The sequence below is a fragment of the Dermacentor andersoni genome, chromosome 7 (genome assembly GCF_023375885.2).
Source record: "Dermacentor andersoni chromosome 7, qqDerAnde1_hic_scaffold, whole genome shotgun sequence".
Taxonomy (NCBI): Eukaryota; Metazoa; Arthropoda; class Arachnida; order Ixodida; family Ixodidae; genus Dermacentor; species Dermacentor andersoni.
This window is the reverse complement of record NC_092820.1, coordinates 71,669,693-71,685,827: the sequence shown is the minus strand read 5'-3', so window position 1 is coordinate 71,685,827 and position 16,135 is coordinate 71,669,693. Positions and strand designations below refer to the sequence as shown.

General features: G+C 46.2%; 1 protein-coding gene across 1 annotated transcript in view; it reads left to right on the top strand.

Moving 5' to 3' along the window:
- LOC126534320 (probable 4-coumarate--CoA ligase 2) overlaps positions 1-16,135 on the top strand; it is an 83,090-nt gene that overhangs the window by 35,556 nt on the left and 31,399 nt on the right. The window contains exons 3-4 of the mRNA XM_050181598.2: positions 3,182-3,347; positions 4,665-4,866. Of these exons, the coding sequence (XP_050037555.1) occupies positions 3,213-3,347; positions 4,665-4,866 (337 nt within the window). The 5' untranslated portion in view covers positions 3,182-3,212. The remainder of the gene's footprint in view (positions 1-3,181; positions 3,348-4,664; positions 4,867-16,135) is intronic.

Below are 16,135 nucleotides of genomic sequence, written 5' to 3'. Positions count from 1 at the left end.
GAGTTCTGCCTTATCTTTTGCACATTTGCTACTCATTCTTGTAGAAAAATATGTAATTTTCTTTTGTTCTAGCATGTTCGGCCTGTTTTTCATGTCGTCAGCCACTTGCATGCAACTCCCACAGAATATTATATGCTCCATTATAGCTATGCGTCTTTAGCCTCAAAATCTGAGGCATAAGCTTCTAATGTTTCGCTAGTCTCCCCACTAACATGGCTTTATTGATATTTTCTTGTATTATAGTTGTCATTTTTTTCTCAGGATGCGACAAAATCACGATATTTGCGGCTTTTTCACTAAAGCTCTAGAATTTTATGGACTTCACCCTGGAACCTTGGTTGCAGTGGCGGCCTTTGCGTAATTCCTTCGGATGACAAATTTCCTTGTTCAGTGGACACGGCTCCTCTTCTCATCCTGTATATATCAGTGCCAACTGTATACTCCACCGTGTGTATCGCGTAACTTGAACCAAATTTAAAAAATACAGGGGTGCACTCAAAATAACGGCGCCAAAGGCACGTTGTTCGTAATCGTCTGCGCTTCCTGGGATTACTTTTAGAATCGCAAAGCGGGCTTTGAGGAAAGCTTGCGGAATATTCAAAGAAAATGGTCTGCATGTACTCTTGGACATCGCAATAGGAGTGCTCTCAATCGTGTTTCGTAAAAACGAAGCCCGTGTGCTCGCTAATTGTGAAAGAAAGACATCGGACGTCACACAAGGGCACCATTATCGTGGTGATAGGAATCCGCAACGGCACTTAATAGTAATCGACTTGGTGGCGCAGAACCCTGCTTAAAACACGCTCCTTACTGTCCGACGGGCCTGCAGACTTCCTCCTTTAGAAACACCATTGATAGCGCTCCTATCAAAATATGCAAGGGCGCAAACACGTCATCGTTTAAACTTCGCGGGTTTTCTTCAAAATCAGGAAAAAAGGGCTACGTAAGAAATGACGTGGTGTGAACAACCGTGTCATGTTTCTGAAGGCGCTGCAGAACTTTTCGAATACGGCTCGCGCTCTTAATTGACTAATGGAAATTTTCAGTATTAAACGTAAACAACTAGCTCATGAATGGCACATTTAGAGTAGTCTGAGTAACTCGAGACGACTACGAAGAATACGCCATTGGTCTCATTGTGCTATGATGTACCGTTTTATTTTTACAGATATTTTCGAGTTACCTGAACCACACGCTATATAACAAAGGTAAATCAGCTTCCATGGGATACCGTGTTCGCTAACTTGTAGAGGGGTAGAGTGAAGTGGCTATCACTGACCATATCATGCTATTGATGTTTCACTTGTGTAAAAATATTCTGGCTCCGTGCGCCATCCACATATTTTTATTGAAACCCTAAATTTAGATTTTGCGCACTAAAATACGTTTAGTGTTAGGACAATAACATTTCGAATGAAATCATTCATCCACATTTTGTTAAGATTGTATGATTTCTTCAATAACCAAACAATTTTTATATGGTTCGGGACTATGCAGGAACAGTTACAGCTCTCCTTTTACACCAACGCAGACAAAAAATTTATGTAAAGCATTTCCAAAGAAGGTTAACGTCCATGTTCTCCAAAATAACGTACCCATTTCTGCAGCTGGTCTGACTGGCAAGGATGATTGAGACGCAGTTTTAGTGCACGTTAAGAAAGCTACAATCTATGAGAATGGCAATTAAAGGAAACGTTTGCTTGTGACCATGGTCATAGCTTGACATTGATTAGCCCCTGTGTCCTCTGGGGAAGCGCTTTCATATACGGAAGGTTATGGTCGTCGCTTATACATTTAATGTCATCATCGTCGTCGTCATAATTATCAGCAGCAACGGCAGCAGCCTATTTTTATGTCAATTTCAGCATGAAAGCTAATTTGAAGGATTCCCAATTACCCCTCTCGTGCGCTAGGTTATTCTAAGTTACGCCTGCTAACTTCCTAATTTCATCACCCTACCTAATTTTCTGCCGTCGTCGACTGCACTTCCATTCCCTTAGCACCCATTCTGCAAGCCTAATGGTGCTCTGGTTATCTGCCCCACGCATTATATGGCCTGCCCCACTAGAATCTCCGCCATCCCCGTTTGATCTCTGATTCAAACCGGTTTATGCCCGACTCTTCACGTCACTCCTGAATTTTTTGTGTTTCATAGCTCCTTGCGGGATCCCTAACTTATTCTCGGTCTTCTTTGTTTGCCTGCAAGTCCCTGCTCTATACGTATTCGTTTGAAGCTACCTAGAGCGGATATACGATTACATAATTATTTGCTATTTGTGAAATCAAGCAGTTCGTTTATGCAGCTTGAAAGCGCCGGTGATCGATACGCGAAGTGCTCGCAGGTATTGGTTTACTGTGACTGTTGCAGTTAGCGTATGAAACCCAAATATCACAGCTACTTCATGGAATAATACGAAATAATAATTATCAAAAGCGTGCGTGCTGGCGAAGGGTCGCTTTTACCAATTATGCAATACGTCCATTTAGTATGTCCGGATAATAAAGCTTTATTGCATATTTCACCCGTCACGTGGTGTGAACCTTCCGCGCAGATTTATGCAAAGTGTGACAACCAAAAATGTAGCTAGTTCCTCTTGTTGCTATGCCATCCACTGAACATGTAGACATCGCTTAGGCGCTTACAACATGCAGAAGGGATGTGCACTGGCATTGCGGAGGCTGCCATATTGCTGTATAGCCAGCATACAGAAACTCTGCGCGTTTTGCGGACATTCTCAACGGCGACAGATCTGTGGAAGATGCTAATATAACAACAATAAAGCGCACATGGCGTCAGCTGAATGTTCCCTATACCGGAGCGAGTAGAGGGAACGCACATGTGGGCTAATTGAAAGCGACTCTCTCGAAGGCGCACCAAATTGCGCTTCGCTGTTGGCAAATTCTCATAATAGGCCTATAATGAGATCATGACTAAGCTCTTGTTTTCACATTACGTTATACATTCTGCGCTTTTCTCAACCTATGTGAAAGTGCCTACCTGCTTCAGACAATGCAGATCCACGATTGCTAAATCGACGTGACAGTAATGTTGGCATTGCCCGCATTACTTCTTCCTTGCACGTGGTTATTACGATAGAGAGTTTTGAAGTACCTGATTGTACGCATTCATGTTCTTTTTGTTTTTTCTGCATGCTCTTCAATTATGTAATTGTTATTACAGAACTTGTCTAAAGTTGTGGACCGTAGAAAAAATGAGGACCAACATGAAGGCAACAATCAAGGATGGCATTCTGTACTCGCCGTACCCGAAGGTTGATATTCCATTGTGCTCCGTCTACACAGCTATGAAAGAATTCCTAACAGCGTCACCTGAACAACTTGCACTGGTAAGACACTGAAGCTATCTCGTGTTTTTTTATTTTAAAAAAAGCAGTTGTGAGTAGCGCTTGTCATTGTCTACCTTTCTTGAATCAATCAATTCTTTTAAGTAATACATTTTATGCTGATTGAACATAGAACGAGGAAGGCATGTTTTTGTAATTTCCTTTATGCTGCCCAAATTTTCCATCGACACAAACCTTTTGTATTGTTTTGCAGGGCAACCAAGCAAAACGCAGTACAGCGTGTCCTACCTATCTTGAATATGCATATGTAAACATTTAAATGCCGACTCTACAATACCGTGGGGCCAAATAGCCTGTGCTACGTCACATAACTACGCATCAGTTGTGAATAATTGAATCGCCATCCTCAAGATAAGCTACGCATTATTCTGCATAGAGTCTAAAGAAATAGGAAGGAGTGTGGTTCGGATAGGCCGCCACCTCCGGTCATTTGGCAGCGAGAGGCATTGCAAAGCAACTAATGATGCTTTTGAAAGCTCAGCTTCCTCCCACCACCCAAATTTCGCGCGAATCTCACCGCTTTCAGCGCGGCCAATGATAGAATATTTATCAACTTATTTGACATACACAGCAACACTTCAAAAGCTAATCAGGAGGGCCCCAAATAACTTATTTATTGCGTCGGCTGACTGCTTGTCATGCCTTGCCAGGCCATAGTGCCTAATTCTCTGCGGACCTCGGCTGTCTTTCCATTCGCCAATTACCCATTGCGATACAATAATAGACGTCTGGCTATCTGTTCTAAGCATTATTTAGCTTGCACAACTGCAATTTCTCCCCGTAATCTCAACTAAACTGATCAGCTACATTTCGCCACGGAGCCTACATCACCGGTTTCCTTCATCCGAAGGTTAAGCCTGTCATTGCCGTCTCTTTGCGTGATTCTTAGTTTCATTTGTATGAGTTTAGCACTTGACACAAGTGCTTACGTACTATAGCTTTAGCCTATACGCTATAGCTTAGCCCTGGCAGAGCGCACTGATTGAGTAGTTCATTTTAGGTAATGTCTTATGATGCGGGTCACGAGTAGAGAATACCTAGTCAAGTCCTAATTCCGTTTTTCTTACTGTAAAGTTTTTTTTTTTACCTTCATTAGGGGTCCGTTATACTAGAATGTCATAAATCTACTATCAAAGGAGCACTTTAGGCTCACTACAATCCCGAACTCCTCTTTCCTTGGCCGGGTATTGAACATAAACGTTACCCCCATTCACAGGCGTTACAAGACGACACGAAATATAAGGATCAAGAAATACCTTTTGATTTCTTGTCTAATAAAAGCCACTGTCTCCCTCACAGGTGGACGAGCAGATGCGCCTCACCCGCGGCGAGATCTTTTCTCGCTTGCGGAGATTCGCAGCGGGCTTCCAAGAGCAAGGTGTAGGATTGGGCGACCGCGTCTGCGTACATCTGGAAAACAGTGTCGAGAACATGGTTGCTCTTTACAGCATCACCTTCACGGGGGCCTCGGTGCTGCTGTCGAATCCTGCGCTCAATGAAAGTGAGTGTATCACATGCGCTACATTGCATTGCTTTGCTAGCCTTTTCGCTGCCACAAGAACGTGCTGACAGCTGCAGAATTTTGTCGATTTTGCGTCAGCTGAAGTATTGAACCTTTCATGGAAAACATGGAACCAGAAATGACGAAATCAAAAGTAAAGAAGCCACTGAACGCAGAAGATTTGCATATAAACTGCTGTGATGTACTACTTCAGCAATGATGACGAGAATCCACCTAAACTTTGTACTTCAATTCTTATGGTTCGTTAGGTGTTACTGCGTATTCAACATGACGTAAGGTGAGCCTATGGTGGTCGCCACTATGGCCGTGAAGCATTGCTGGCAATTAACTCGCTCGTCACACGTCTGTAAGGTTTCGACATGGCGTTTTCGATATCTTAATACATTATCAATGACGTGGACAACGCATCCGTATTCAACACACATTACAACAGCTCGTTAAGCCCGAGTTTCTGTAGCATTCAATAAATTCGGGGATATTTGCTGATTATTTTCGCATCAATAAGACAGATGGGCCTATATGCAAGACAAGCCTCTTATGCGAGAATTGCTCGTGCGCCAAAATTTCAGCCAATCCACACACTGGGGTGCGATCGGAGATCGTTGTTCGTAGCGCTCTTTCGGTTACATGCACGCAATTGGCCTAGGCCGCGCCGACTTCATCAGCCGCGGGGCATGGCCACGGTTGTGGTGACGTCAAAATGACGACACGCTCCTGCTGATTAGTTTGAAATTGAGCACGTCGTCTGCTAGGAGCAGAACGGGACCAGAGGTGCGACGTTCGAGTGGTCATGAGCTCGTCATGAGACCTGCTTGGCACTACGCGTCTGGTGGATTGAATTGGGTCCAAACGGCAGCTCGGCTACGGAATGCCCACTCGGATCCAGTTCATAGTTTAATTCGAAAAACGACGCTTTCAATGGGAGATTCCTTAGAGTTTCATACAATATACTAGAGGGAGTTCTGGCGCTACGATCGTGGAGCCACCATGGGAATGATGGAACTACATAAATTTGTCTCATCTTCGTGCTTGTGGATTCGGGCCTCTTTCTGGCTTTCTTCGTTACTCTTTATATCTCTAGATTTTCCTACATTTTAGAGCAATCTAGACGCTTGGAAGTGCACAAGGCGGTGCGACCACGCACACTCGCTACTAAGTGCAACACTTGAGCGTGCCGAGGTGGCCAAATCGAAACGCGGCAAGCGTCTGAAGACACTGGCTTCCCGCGATAAATTCTTAAGGTTGTTTCATACCGCTTATCGATGCATGCGCCTGTCGCGTAATGGTTTCAGTATAGGGACTCTGTGCTAGAGGTCCTGTGTTCGAATCCTGCTTTCGAACAATTTTAATAATGTTTACCTAATTGTTTGTTACGAAGTACGTTGTTGAAAATGATGAGCTTACGAAGCCGCTTGAAACCAATAGGGCGAAGTTTAGGCCAATCCATGTACTTGCCTTAATTTGCATGTTGGCGCAACCGTTGCCACTATAGCTCCCGTAGGCACTAGTGCCAGAGTTCCGCCTAGTAATTATTGCCTGAAGCTCCCTGGGAGCTTCAGTTGCTGCGTCGGCGTTGCTCGAGAAAGAGCGGCTGGAGGTGAAAAACTCGCCTGAACAGCTTGGGAGAAAGTAGTCCCCGGCGTCACCTTCGCTCGTTTCAAAAAACGAACAGTGCGTTGGTTGTGCAGGGAACTCGACCCCATCAACAGGTGCCAGCGAAGCAGTGGAACGTCGTTGTTGCCACCTGAAAAACGGACCACTGTTCCCATCATCTCTTTCTTTGTTTTATTTATTCATTTACTAATTTGCTAAGCGCGACATCACGTAGCGACCACGCAGAGAAACTGTGCGTGCTCAATGTATTTGAGCTAGGGCTCTAATACACTGAGCATACATATAATTTTCAATTACACAAGGAAAGCAACTAACGACGATGTCTGGCTTATGTTGCGTGGCCAACGGCACAACACGGTAAAAATATCATTAGCATTCCTGTCTTTAATTTTCATTTCCGAAATGTCATTCATAAGCAGTGTTATCGATTTTCGCAATTTCATAGCCAAATAGAAAGGTCTTGCGGAGTGTTTAGACACAATTATTTAGCGATTAAGGACATTTTTTTCCCTACGTGACAGTGCAGTTGGCGACATTTTAGCGAATGTGAAGTTAATTCTTGCTTCAGAAATCTCATTTGAGAACGCAATTTCCTTTTATTCAAAAGCTACTGAAAGGGTGCCAATCGGCTATACGGCGCGTACAGTCCCTGCCATTCTAATCAATAAACAGTAATCTGCACTCATGGAGGCTATACGCTGGGGTTATTTATGCCGAACGAAACAGGATCACGAAACGCGCGAACATTATGCTCAAGAAGTGCACTTTTTTTTTAACTGAAACTTTCATCGCTTCTTGGCGTTTTCCATTGTGCGGCGGCGGCCTGTGTAGCACGCGGCCACCTCGCCCGCTAGGTGACACTCCGTGTCCAGAGGGTGCTTTGAAGTGTCGTGAGATGGAGTCACTGAACAAAATTTGTGAGTACCCCAAAGGTACGCGGCATGCCGGCAACAGCGGGTGGCGACAGCCATGTCCCTTCCAGACTGCCGGCACGCTGCCTGCGTACGTTGAGTAAAGGACGGATTTCCCCGCTGAATTTCGCGTTCCGTTTGGCGAAACTGGATTATTTTTCAAGCGAAGCTTGTGTTGCCTCACCAGTGGCGTTCTCTAGCGGTGACGCAAAAGTTCAGTTGCTCCCAGAGCAGAGCAGCTGCGGGAAAGGGCGGTTTGATGAGCCGACAGCTGCGCCGGCGCCGGAGCTTGGGTCATTAGTAGGGATTGCGCAAACAAGCAGAGCCGTTCGGCTTCCGCCGGGGACGGAAAGGGCAGGGAGGGGTGTGGCGCGCGCTGCGCGGGCTTCGTTTGCCTTTAGTTCATTCTCAGAAAACGGATGGGACTGCCACGCGTTGTGCGTTCCCCCGAGGAACTGGCAGTGTTCGACGAGTGGTGGCGAAAACTCGCCCGTGAAAGGGCTCACCGATCCGGCCGTTAAAGCCTAAATAAAGTAACCAACCCTTCCCCTACTGGAAAATGGGGGCAATAGAAGTTTTCCCTGCGTGCACCTGGCCTTAGTCACGGTTAGGTAATTTACCAGTAAGGGTGCGGGATCGCTTCGGCCTCTCGCTCTCTCAGTTCGGGATCTTCTCGTTGTTGCCAGGGCTCGGGCGGCTCTAAAGGCGCGTATATAGTCCCGATGTTATCGGCGCACAGAAGAACGTTTTTATACGCTGAGCGCGTCGTAGCGCGTTGGCCGCGTCCGGTTACGTTGGCGGCGCCAGTGCGTCTAACCATCGGTCGAATATACGCTGTTTTCGGCACCGCCACGTGATGCATGCGGGCATTCACGCTACGCTCTTCATTCACGCAAGATGCAAGTGTGCTTCTTATTAACTATTTCCGCACCTTTGCTGATCTCAAATTTGTCCTGCACTTCAAGAACTTTTACTGTGTTCTGGAATGTTGTCATGGTTGTTCTTGGCCTAGCTAGTACTTAACAGTGGTACAATTCTTCTCAAAGTCCACCTGTTTCTTTTTCGATCGTAGTACTCCTTTTATTGCGGACCCTTTAATCAAATCAGAACATTAACAGGAGAAGGTATATTTTAGAAAAAAGTCTTACTTGCTTTGTGTTGCCAGCAAAATTTGTATCTTAAGGAAATCATGCAATCACAAAGTAAGATGTGAATGTAAACAGATATTTATTTCACACTAGTAACATACAGCACTAAAGAAGGTCTTTATTGCAACACCAAGTTTTCACACAGTCGCAGGCAATTGACTGTGAAAAGAAGAATCTAGCCCGACGGCTGAGTTTATTTTAACATTACAACTACAGAGCAAGTTGTGGGCAAACAAGGGAAGCCTCAGCCTAGAGTCAATGGTTCGATAAGGGGACATGGGGGCATTCGCAGGTGCTCCTTGGCTCCCGGTTCCTTGTGGTGCGTCGCATGAATCTTCTGGGTTATAAACTGTCGGCGGCCGGCAGCCTGGTTGGTCTACGTTTGCTTGCAATTATTGTCAGAGTCAATGTTTACGCACAACGCGTTTTTACTCATGCTGAAAGTTTATTGCTGGGGAACCAGATATAAAGGAAGAAACTCAAGCATGCACAGCATAATAAATTTGAAAGTGGCACCCATAGACCCAAAAGGCATAATAACATCCAACCATAAACAAGATAGCGAGTTAAATCTATGTATGCATCCAGGAAGTCTATTTCTTCGGTGGTTAGCACTCCTGATGACTCGTTTATGTGTTTGCCATCCCGTTTCCAAATGTAGCATGCATGCGCTGCCAGGCAGGCTTTCTCGCCTTTGTTCCTCCAAAGAACACACGTAGAATAAATAGCGCAAATCAGAGCTGTCCACATGAACCGAAGAGCTTGCTTGAAATGTAGGTACTGCGTGATTTTCCATGGCGCAATGCAATGCGGGCCGCGCGAACAGAATAGCTCACTCGAAACCACTTCTAATAGCTGCATCGTTTTCAAAAGCTCCTAGCAGAGCGAGGCGCGCGAACCGGACAGGTGAAGTTTAACTGCCACACGCACGTACAGCCGCTTGAAAGCAGCAATTGTCCAGCAACCTGCGTCTAAGTTATTGAACAAACTTGCCTCCCACACACGCAAGAGATCTTGTGAAATGACGAAATGTTTATCTTATTCTCTATAAATGCTCGTGGCAGGCTCTTTTTGCATTAATCTAAATTTGTGGCGCCAGATAAGCAGCAGCAGTTTCCGAACGAAGCTCCAACGGACGACGTCAGCTGAAAAAAGTAAATTACAAGCAAGTGTCACTTTGGTAGTAACATATACGAACAATGCGTGTAGAAGTGAAACGTGCGAAAGCGGTGAATGGGTGGCATTGCAAGCAAAGGCAGTTCGCTTTTACGTACACGGCGTAGAATATACCCGACTCTTCCCAAACAATACTGTACATCCCACCAAAACATCCTGTTTACAAGCAGTCCCCTCTTCCCGAGACTTACTTCCTGCACTTTGACAGCACGAATACACGGGCTACTGCGCCTCTTCAGGAGAACGTGGCTACAACCGAAGCGATAGTACGCTACGAATACAAAGAGGCGGCCACAACAAACGCTCTCAATCAAACCATGCTGGACGCTCGCAGAATTCCTTCTACTCGCACTCAAGACAAATGCGTAAGTGCAAAGCCTGTCTTCAGTCGTGCAGAAGACAGAATTGCTGAGTTACAAGTTCCTGGTGTTTGAGCCCCTTGGCGTTATCATGTGCGCGTTCTGCCGGCGCAAGCAACACACTTCCCGTGTTATAACTCTTGACAATTGCTCGTCGCGTTTTGAACAAGCGTGGCTACCGAAACAAAGCTTAAATTGTGGCGGGGCCATTAAAATTGTCACAAACTTGTCGCCGTAAAATTCAGTACGCGCCGAACTAACTTTCACCAAGGCCGAGCTGCTTTTCCCTACGTCAAGACAGGCGCGGCGAGCGTGCCTCATCAGTAACAAAAAAGTACCGAAAATAGTTTTCAACAATGTTGCGCGTCAGAGAAAGTGCCATGAACTTGTCTGCGCATTAAAGCCCGAAACTTAACTGCGCAGCACGGCTGAGCTGTTTTTCGCTAATGGCGTCACAGCGCCAGGCACGCCCACTGCGCTTGAAAAGTACCGCAAAAAGTAACGAAATTAGTTACAATAATGTTGGGGGTCAGACAAAGTGCCAAAACTTATCGCAGTAAGATTCAGTACACACAAAACTGCGTCAGAGCGCCCTGTGTGACTAGCGTGCCCAAGAACTATCGAAATAAGTTAAAATAATATTGGGGCTCATAGAAAGCGTCGCAAACATATCCCAGTACGAGTCATTAATTCAAATTAACTGCGCCGAGACTGCCGCGCTGTTTTTCGTTAACTGCGTCACAAGTCTAGCCTAGTTGCCGGGCAGTAAGCCTAATTGCTTGAAATGCGTCGCAGACTGTCGAACAAAATTTCTCACCTTGCCGCAGTCCAGTAGTGCAGTGATGCGATGTCGATGTTCAGAAGGAACGCAAGAATTCGCCGGGAGCACGCCAAACCCGGCTAAATCCAAAAATAGAAAAATAGGCAGATGGGTCGCCGATGCGCAGCCGGTCTCGCTCGCTTGTGTCTGACGAATGACGCATGGTTCTGGCTCGTCATTCGCCGATTCCCCTGTCGCTAAGCGACAGAAGTAAGCCGCAAAGTTTATTTTAATTTATACGCAGCTATTTTTACTTGTGCCGGGATAGAATAAAAGAAATGAAACGGTTTCTGTTAACCCTATTTCACATTCTCCTTTTTTTTTTTCGATGCTCGCGGCAGCAGACGGTCGGCGTTAATACTAGCGTGACGCATTTCCTGTTGCCAGTTTTCGCCGGAGTGCCCCCTCTTGTATAATTTCCTTCTCAATGAGTATAGCGTGAGACACAGCGCCACTCGCTCAGCGGCAAGCAGCAACGAAAGACGCTGACACAGAAATTGAAGCCTATTCCGTAAACCTGTGGGAGTCGGTGTTCAGCGAAGCTTTAGTAGATGGTTACCCAAATGTGCCCGCAAATGTTAGTGTTGAACTTGCGTTCAGGCGTGTATGTTAACGTGCAGGTCTGTCTGCTTTATCGTTTTTCTCACTCAGTACGTGCAGAACTGCACGCGTACACATACATCAACCACAGACGCTCACGTACATACACCCACGCCCGCGCGCACATACGCGTACACATACTGGCCTGTAATGGCCGCGACGGGTCAATTTTCTCACCTTTGATTATGTTTTCCGGCCTGTGGTTATATGTTACGACGCCGCATAGCTCGGGCATCTTTGCGTTTTCGAAGCAGCATTTCGACGTTCTGCAGCAATTTTACTCTATGGCGGCAGTGCAGTACTTCATCTGCCTAAGTATAACGTACTTCTCATTGCCTCAATATCAAGACCAAAATCGTGTCCCATAATTGAGCTCTCGTTTCGAAAGTGCCAAGAACTACAAAACTTGCAGGCTAAGCGTAGGCCAAGTGCGTCATCTTAGTAGGAAAATATGGTGAGCCATGTTTTTCTACCCTCGCTGGAAATGAAATTCTGTAATCGCAAGGTATACGATGGATTTCAACTGCCATGATGCAATGTGTATATTATTATTATTATTATTATTATTATAATTATTATTATTATTATTGTTGTTGTTGTTGTTGTTGTTGTTGTTGTTGTTGTTATTATTCTTTCGTTAGTAAAGTTAGATTCTATACAACCTGTTGGTCAATCCACCGTTTATTTCTTACGTGTACTCTGATTAGAGCAACAAGAACACTCTCGCTTGATGCGTTATGCCAAGTTAGCCTATAACATGCTGTTCAAAAAAATACCACATGTAGTCGACAGGTTTAGCGATAATTTTACTAAATTTGCGCCAAAATTTGGGCCCAATGTACCAACTCCTTCGGCTCACTTTAGCGACACAGTAGTAAAGAAGTTGGCAATGCTCTTCAGCAGACTTAACTGCCTATTATTGCGCAAGAAACTAAACGGAAACAAGCAGAGCGTCGAAGCCATCGCCGTTGCCGCCCGCGATGTCGCGGCGTTATTGACGGCGCATACGTTTCCTGCAAGCCGGGGGTTGAGGATCATGTGATCTACTGTGCGTAAGATGGCGTTAGCGAGAAGTCAAAGCTAGTCAGCTGGCGCCTTGGTTATTAGGCGCGTTAGTTTTCCACAGACGCAAGCGCCGCGTTGTCCGTTTGACTACAAGGCGAACGATGCCACCTAGACGCTATAGCAGCTCGGGCAGGGGAGCACACGCGGGGTTGTGCTTTCCGCTTCGGTCATGAGCTTTTTGCACACGCGCACTAGTGTTCCTTCTGAGCAGCTGTGTGCGCACAGCTACCAACGGAACGGATGGACAATGCCAAGCTAAAACCAACACGCTTGTTTTGTAGCTGTTTCCCTCCGTCTCATCTCGTCGGTGCACCACCGAGGGGCGACGCCTGCAACGCCGCTGACGGGGCTCCTCACCACGGCAGCGTTTTTTACATGCCTGACAGTTGCAAGAAATCTGTGCTGCATATCTGCAGTTGCCTCGCCTGTTGCGAAGCGCCATTATGTCGCCCACGCGCATAGTAAGGCACGCCTTGCGTGGAGCTTGAGCGGCACAATATGAAGCTCGCAATCACTTCGAGTGCACCCTTCGGGCCAAAGTGCCATTTTCTAAAGATGAACTATTCCTTAGCGCTTTTCCAGAAATTTTCCGTATCGGCTATGCTTCAAGCCTCTCACCGTGGGCCGACCCCGAAGATTACGAGCCTAAAAATGTTGGGTGATATGTGTTACAAGGGAGCATTGGTCACCGTTCCAAATTGCATATATTCCAGATATGTATTATGTTTATTAAAGAAAGATAAATAAAAATGTTCGATCGCACGATTCGAACAGTGGAACCCTATAGCGCAGTCGCTCGTGGCCCTGACCATCAGACCACGGGCGCATGGCTCAGCAGACGGAATAGAATATCCTTAAAGGGGCTGACATCCAATTTTCATTGTACCCACTTTTTTAGTGCAATGGAAAGCTTACTGCCCAGAGCGTCTAATCATGACGTAGTAAAGCGGAAAACGCCGTGGACATTTTTTATCAGAATTTTTCGATATGCAGTGAGCATGAAGTCGTTCACTGGAAGCATGCCGAAAACTGTGATAGGTGAGCGCGATAGCGATTACAGGCCGGCACTGGTGGGAGGCAGATGACAAGTGCGGCCGTAGGTGTGAAAAAGTATTATTTTGTTTACGAAGTCAATGTTCCTGCGATTCATGTTTTCCAACGTGTTAAATTACTTATGCGACAATAGCTACCTGTTCTTGCGGTTTCCTGTCTAACTGCTTTGGTATTTCACTAAAAACGAAACCAAGCGCATCGAAAACGAAACGACACTTTCACACGTGATACACGGTTGTGTCGCTTTAGCCAAGCGTGTGCTTCTGATTTCCGATGTCGTCTCTAGAAGACCTGAGCGAGCTGGAACAAAGGATTTTAGCTCGCACGCGTGCTCAGAATTGAAATCATTACGAATAAGCACCCGAACGTCACGCTTCGATGGAAGAATGCGGGGCGGAACCGATGAATCCGACTTGCACGATAGACCACCGTCCCCGCCACAAGCAGCGCGCCTGGAGAATGCCGATTGGTTAACTCTCACTCACGCTAGTCCGGCCCCACACCGATTTCGGTTTGCCGAGTGTCGGCGACAGCTTTTTTCCTTCGTGTCGGCGCGTCTGTCACACTGTACCGACGCCGACAATCTGCCGACGGTCAGCTGAGAGCTCGGCGTGGGTACAGTGTGACAGAGGCGCCGACACGAGAGTAGAAGACGCATCCATTGACGGCACAACTTGTCGATGGCACGTTGTATCACAGGGAGATCATAAGACTCTGAGTACTTGCAAACTCGCGCTATACTCGCGCGCATACAACAGCACGTGCGGCGCCATGCATGTGGAACGACGCGAGCGCCGCTCGTTAGCTTGGATTTTATTTACTGTGTAATGCGCATAGAATAAAGCGCAAGTGGCTAACATTATACTAACTGCAATTTTAAGCAATAATTATGTTGTACTTAATGACAGTCGACTTACGTATAGTAATCTCTTGACTTCATTTCGAAGTATCAAGATTTCGCCGCCAGGCCTCGCCACTTACTGGGTTTTCTGACTATCTGCCAATTTAAAGTTATATTTCGTACTTAAATCCCGAACAGCGTACTGGATTTTTTCACAATAAGTTACGGTCAAATAATTTCAATCAAGGTCTCAGAACACATTCTGTCTAGTTGTCAGTCCCTTTAAGCATTTCGCGCGTGCAAGCGATCCCGTTCAGGCAAGTGGCGCCATTCATTGCTATATAACTTACATGAATAATCTGTGCGATGTTTCACCGTCGTCGATAATTACGCATATAAATGTTAATGTCCTTAGTTTCAGTGCGTTTTCTAAAGAACATTACCAACATCAACTGCACGCTTTCTCTTAGCCTCAGAATTTGAATGCCAGGTGGCGAAATCTCCCTAGGCTTGATGGCTTTCCAATCGCACAGACTGGTGCACAGAGGCAGCGGCATTCCATAAGACCACAGGTTAGACAGCTTTGCATGCTGGAACGAACTGCAACACAGCTCTACAGACCCTCCCAGCCGGTGCCGTCGTCTTCCCAGACGCGGTAGCCGTGGTGGTAGCTGTCTGTGCGGGATTTCTCCAGCGAAGCACCGTTTCCCGCATAGCCGAGAAGATCGCGCGAAGCGCTAATCGCACTGAAGCAAGGCTGGCCCACATACGCACCAACAGCTCTCTCCGTGGTCCCGACACCCAAAACAACGTGCTGCTGCGTGAGCGGCGCACGCTGCAACTCAAACGCCGGCGGGGTCCAGACGCGGCGCTGCGGGATCGGAAGGCGGAAACTAAGCTGCAACACCGACGAATTCCTGCAGTTCAAAAGCATGGAGCAAACGCACATCGCGCCCACCTTGAACATGAGGAGTACGGGAACTTTGGCCAAAGCAAGGCGACAACGCCTACAAGGCCGTGTGTTCTAGCCGATGTTGACTGCCGGCGATCGCGTTCTTTCTGTGGCTCTGTGTGTCTGCGCACGTCCCGTCACGCCTGCTTACTTAGCCAGTCTGTGTTTACTGCAATTCACACTGCCCCTCAAGCTACGAGGGCTACCTCGTCTCATATTCTAACGCGTTGCTATCGACTTCATTGCTGCGCCCTGATGGCGAAAATATGATCTTGAAATCAATAATTAAATAAAATTGTCCAATAGCCGGATTCGAACACAATACGTCTAGCACAGAGGCCGGATGCTGTATCCATTGCGCCACGGATGCTTCTCAACCCATAACTGCGTACACCGTATTCGGATCGTAGTTGTGACGTGTTAAGTCCCGAATATTTTTGAAAATAATTAAGAGGAAGCTTTAGCTTGGCTGCTCCTATCTAAATACACGTAAATGGAGAATTAGTTTTTCTCGGCAACCACTGCACCGAATTTTATAAGGTTTGTTGCATTTAAAAGAAAAACTTAAAATCTAGTGACTGTTGGTTTCGAATTGTTGATTTACGTCGTAAAGGTCTTATCAAAAATTCTCAAAAAGTCAAAATTTTCAAAAAACGAAACTATCAAGTTTGCAACTCTGTAACTTAGCAACGAAAATAGATAATCCAAT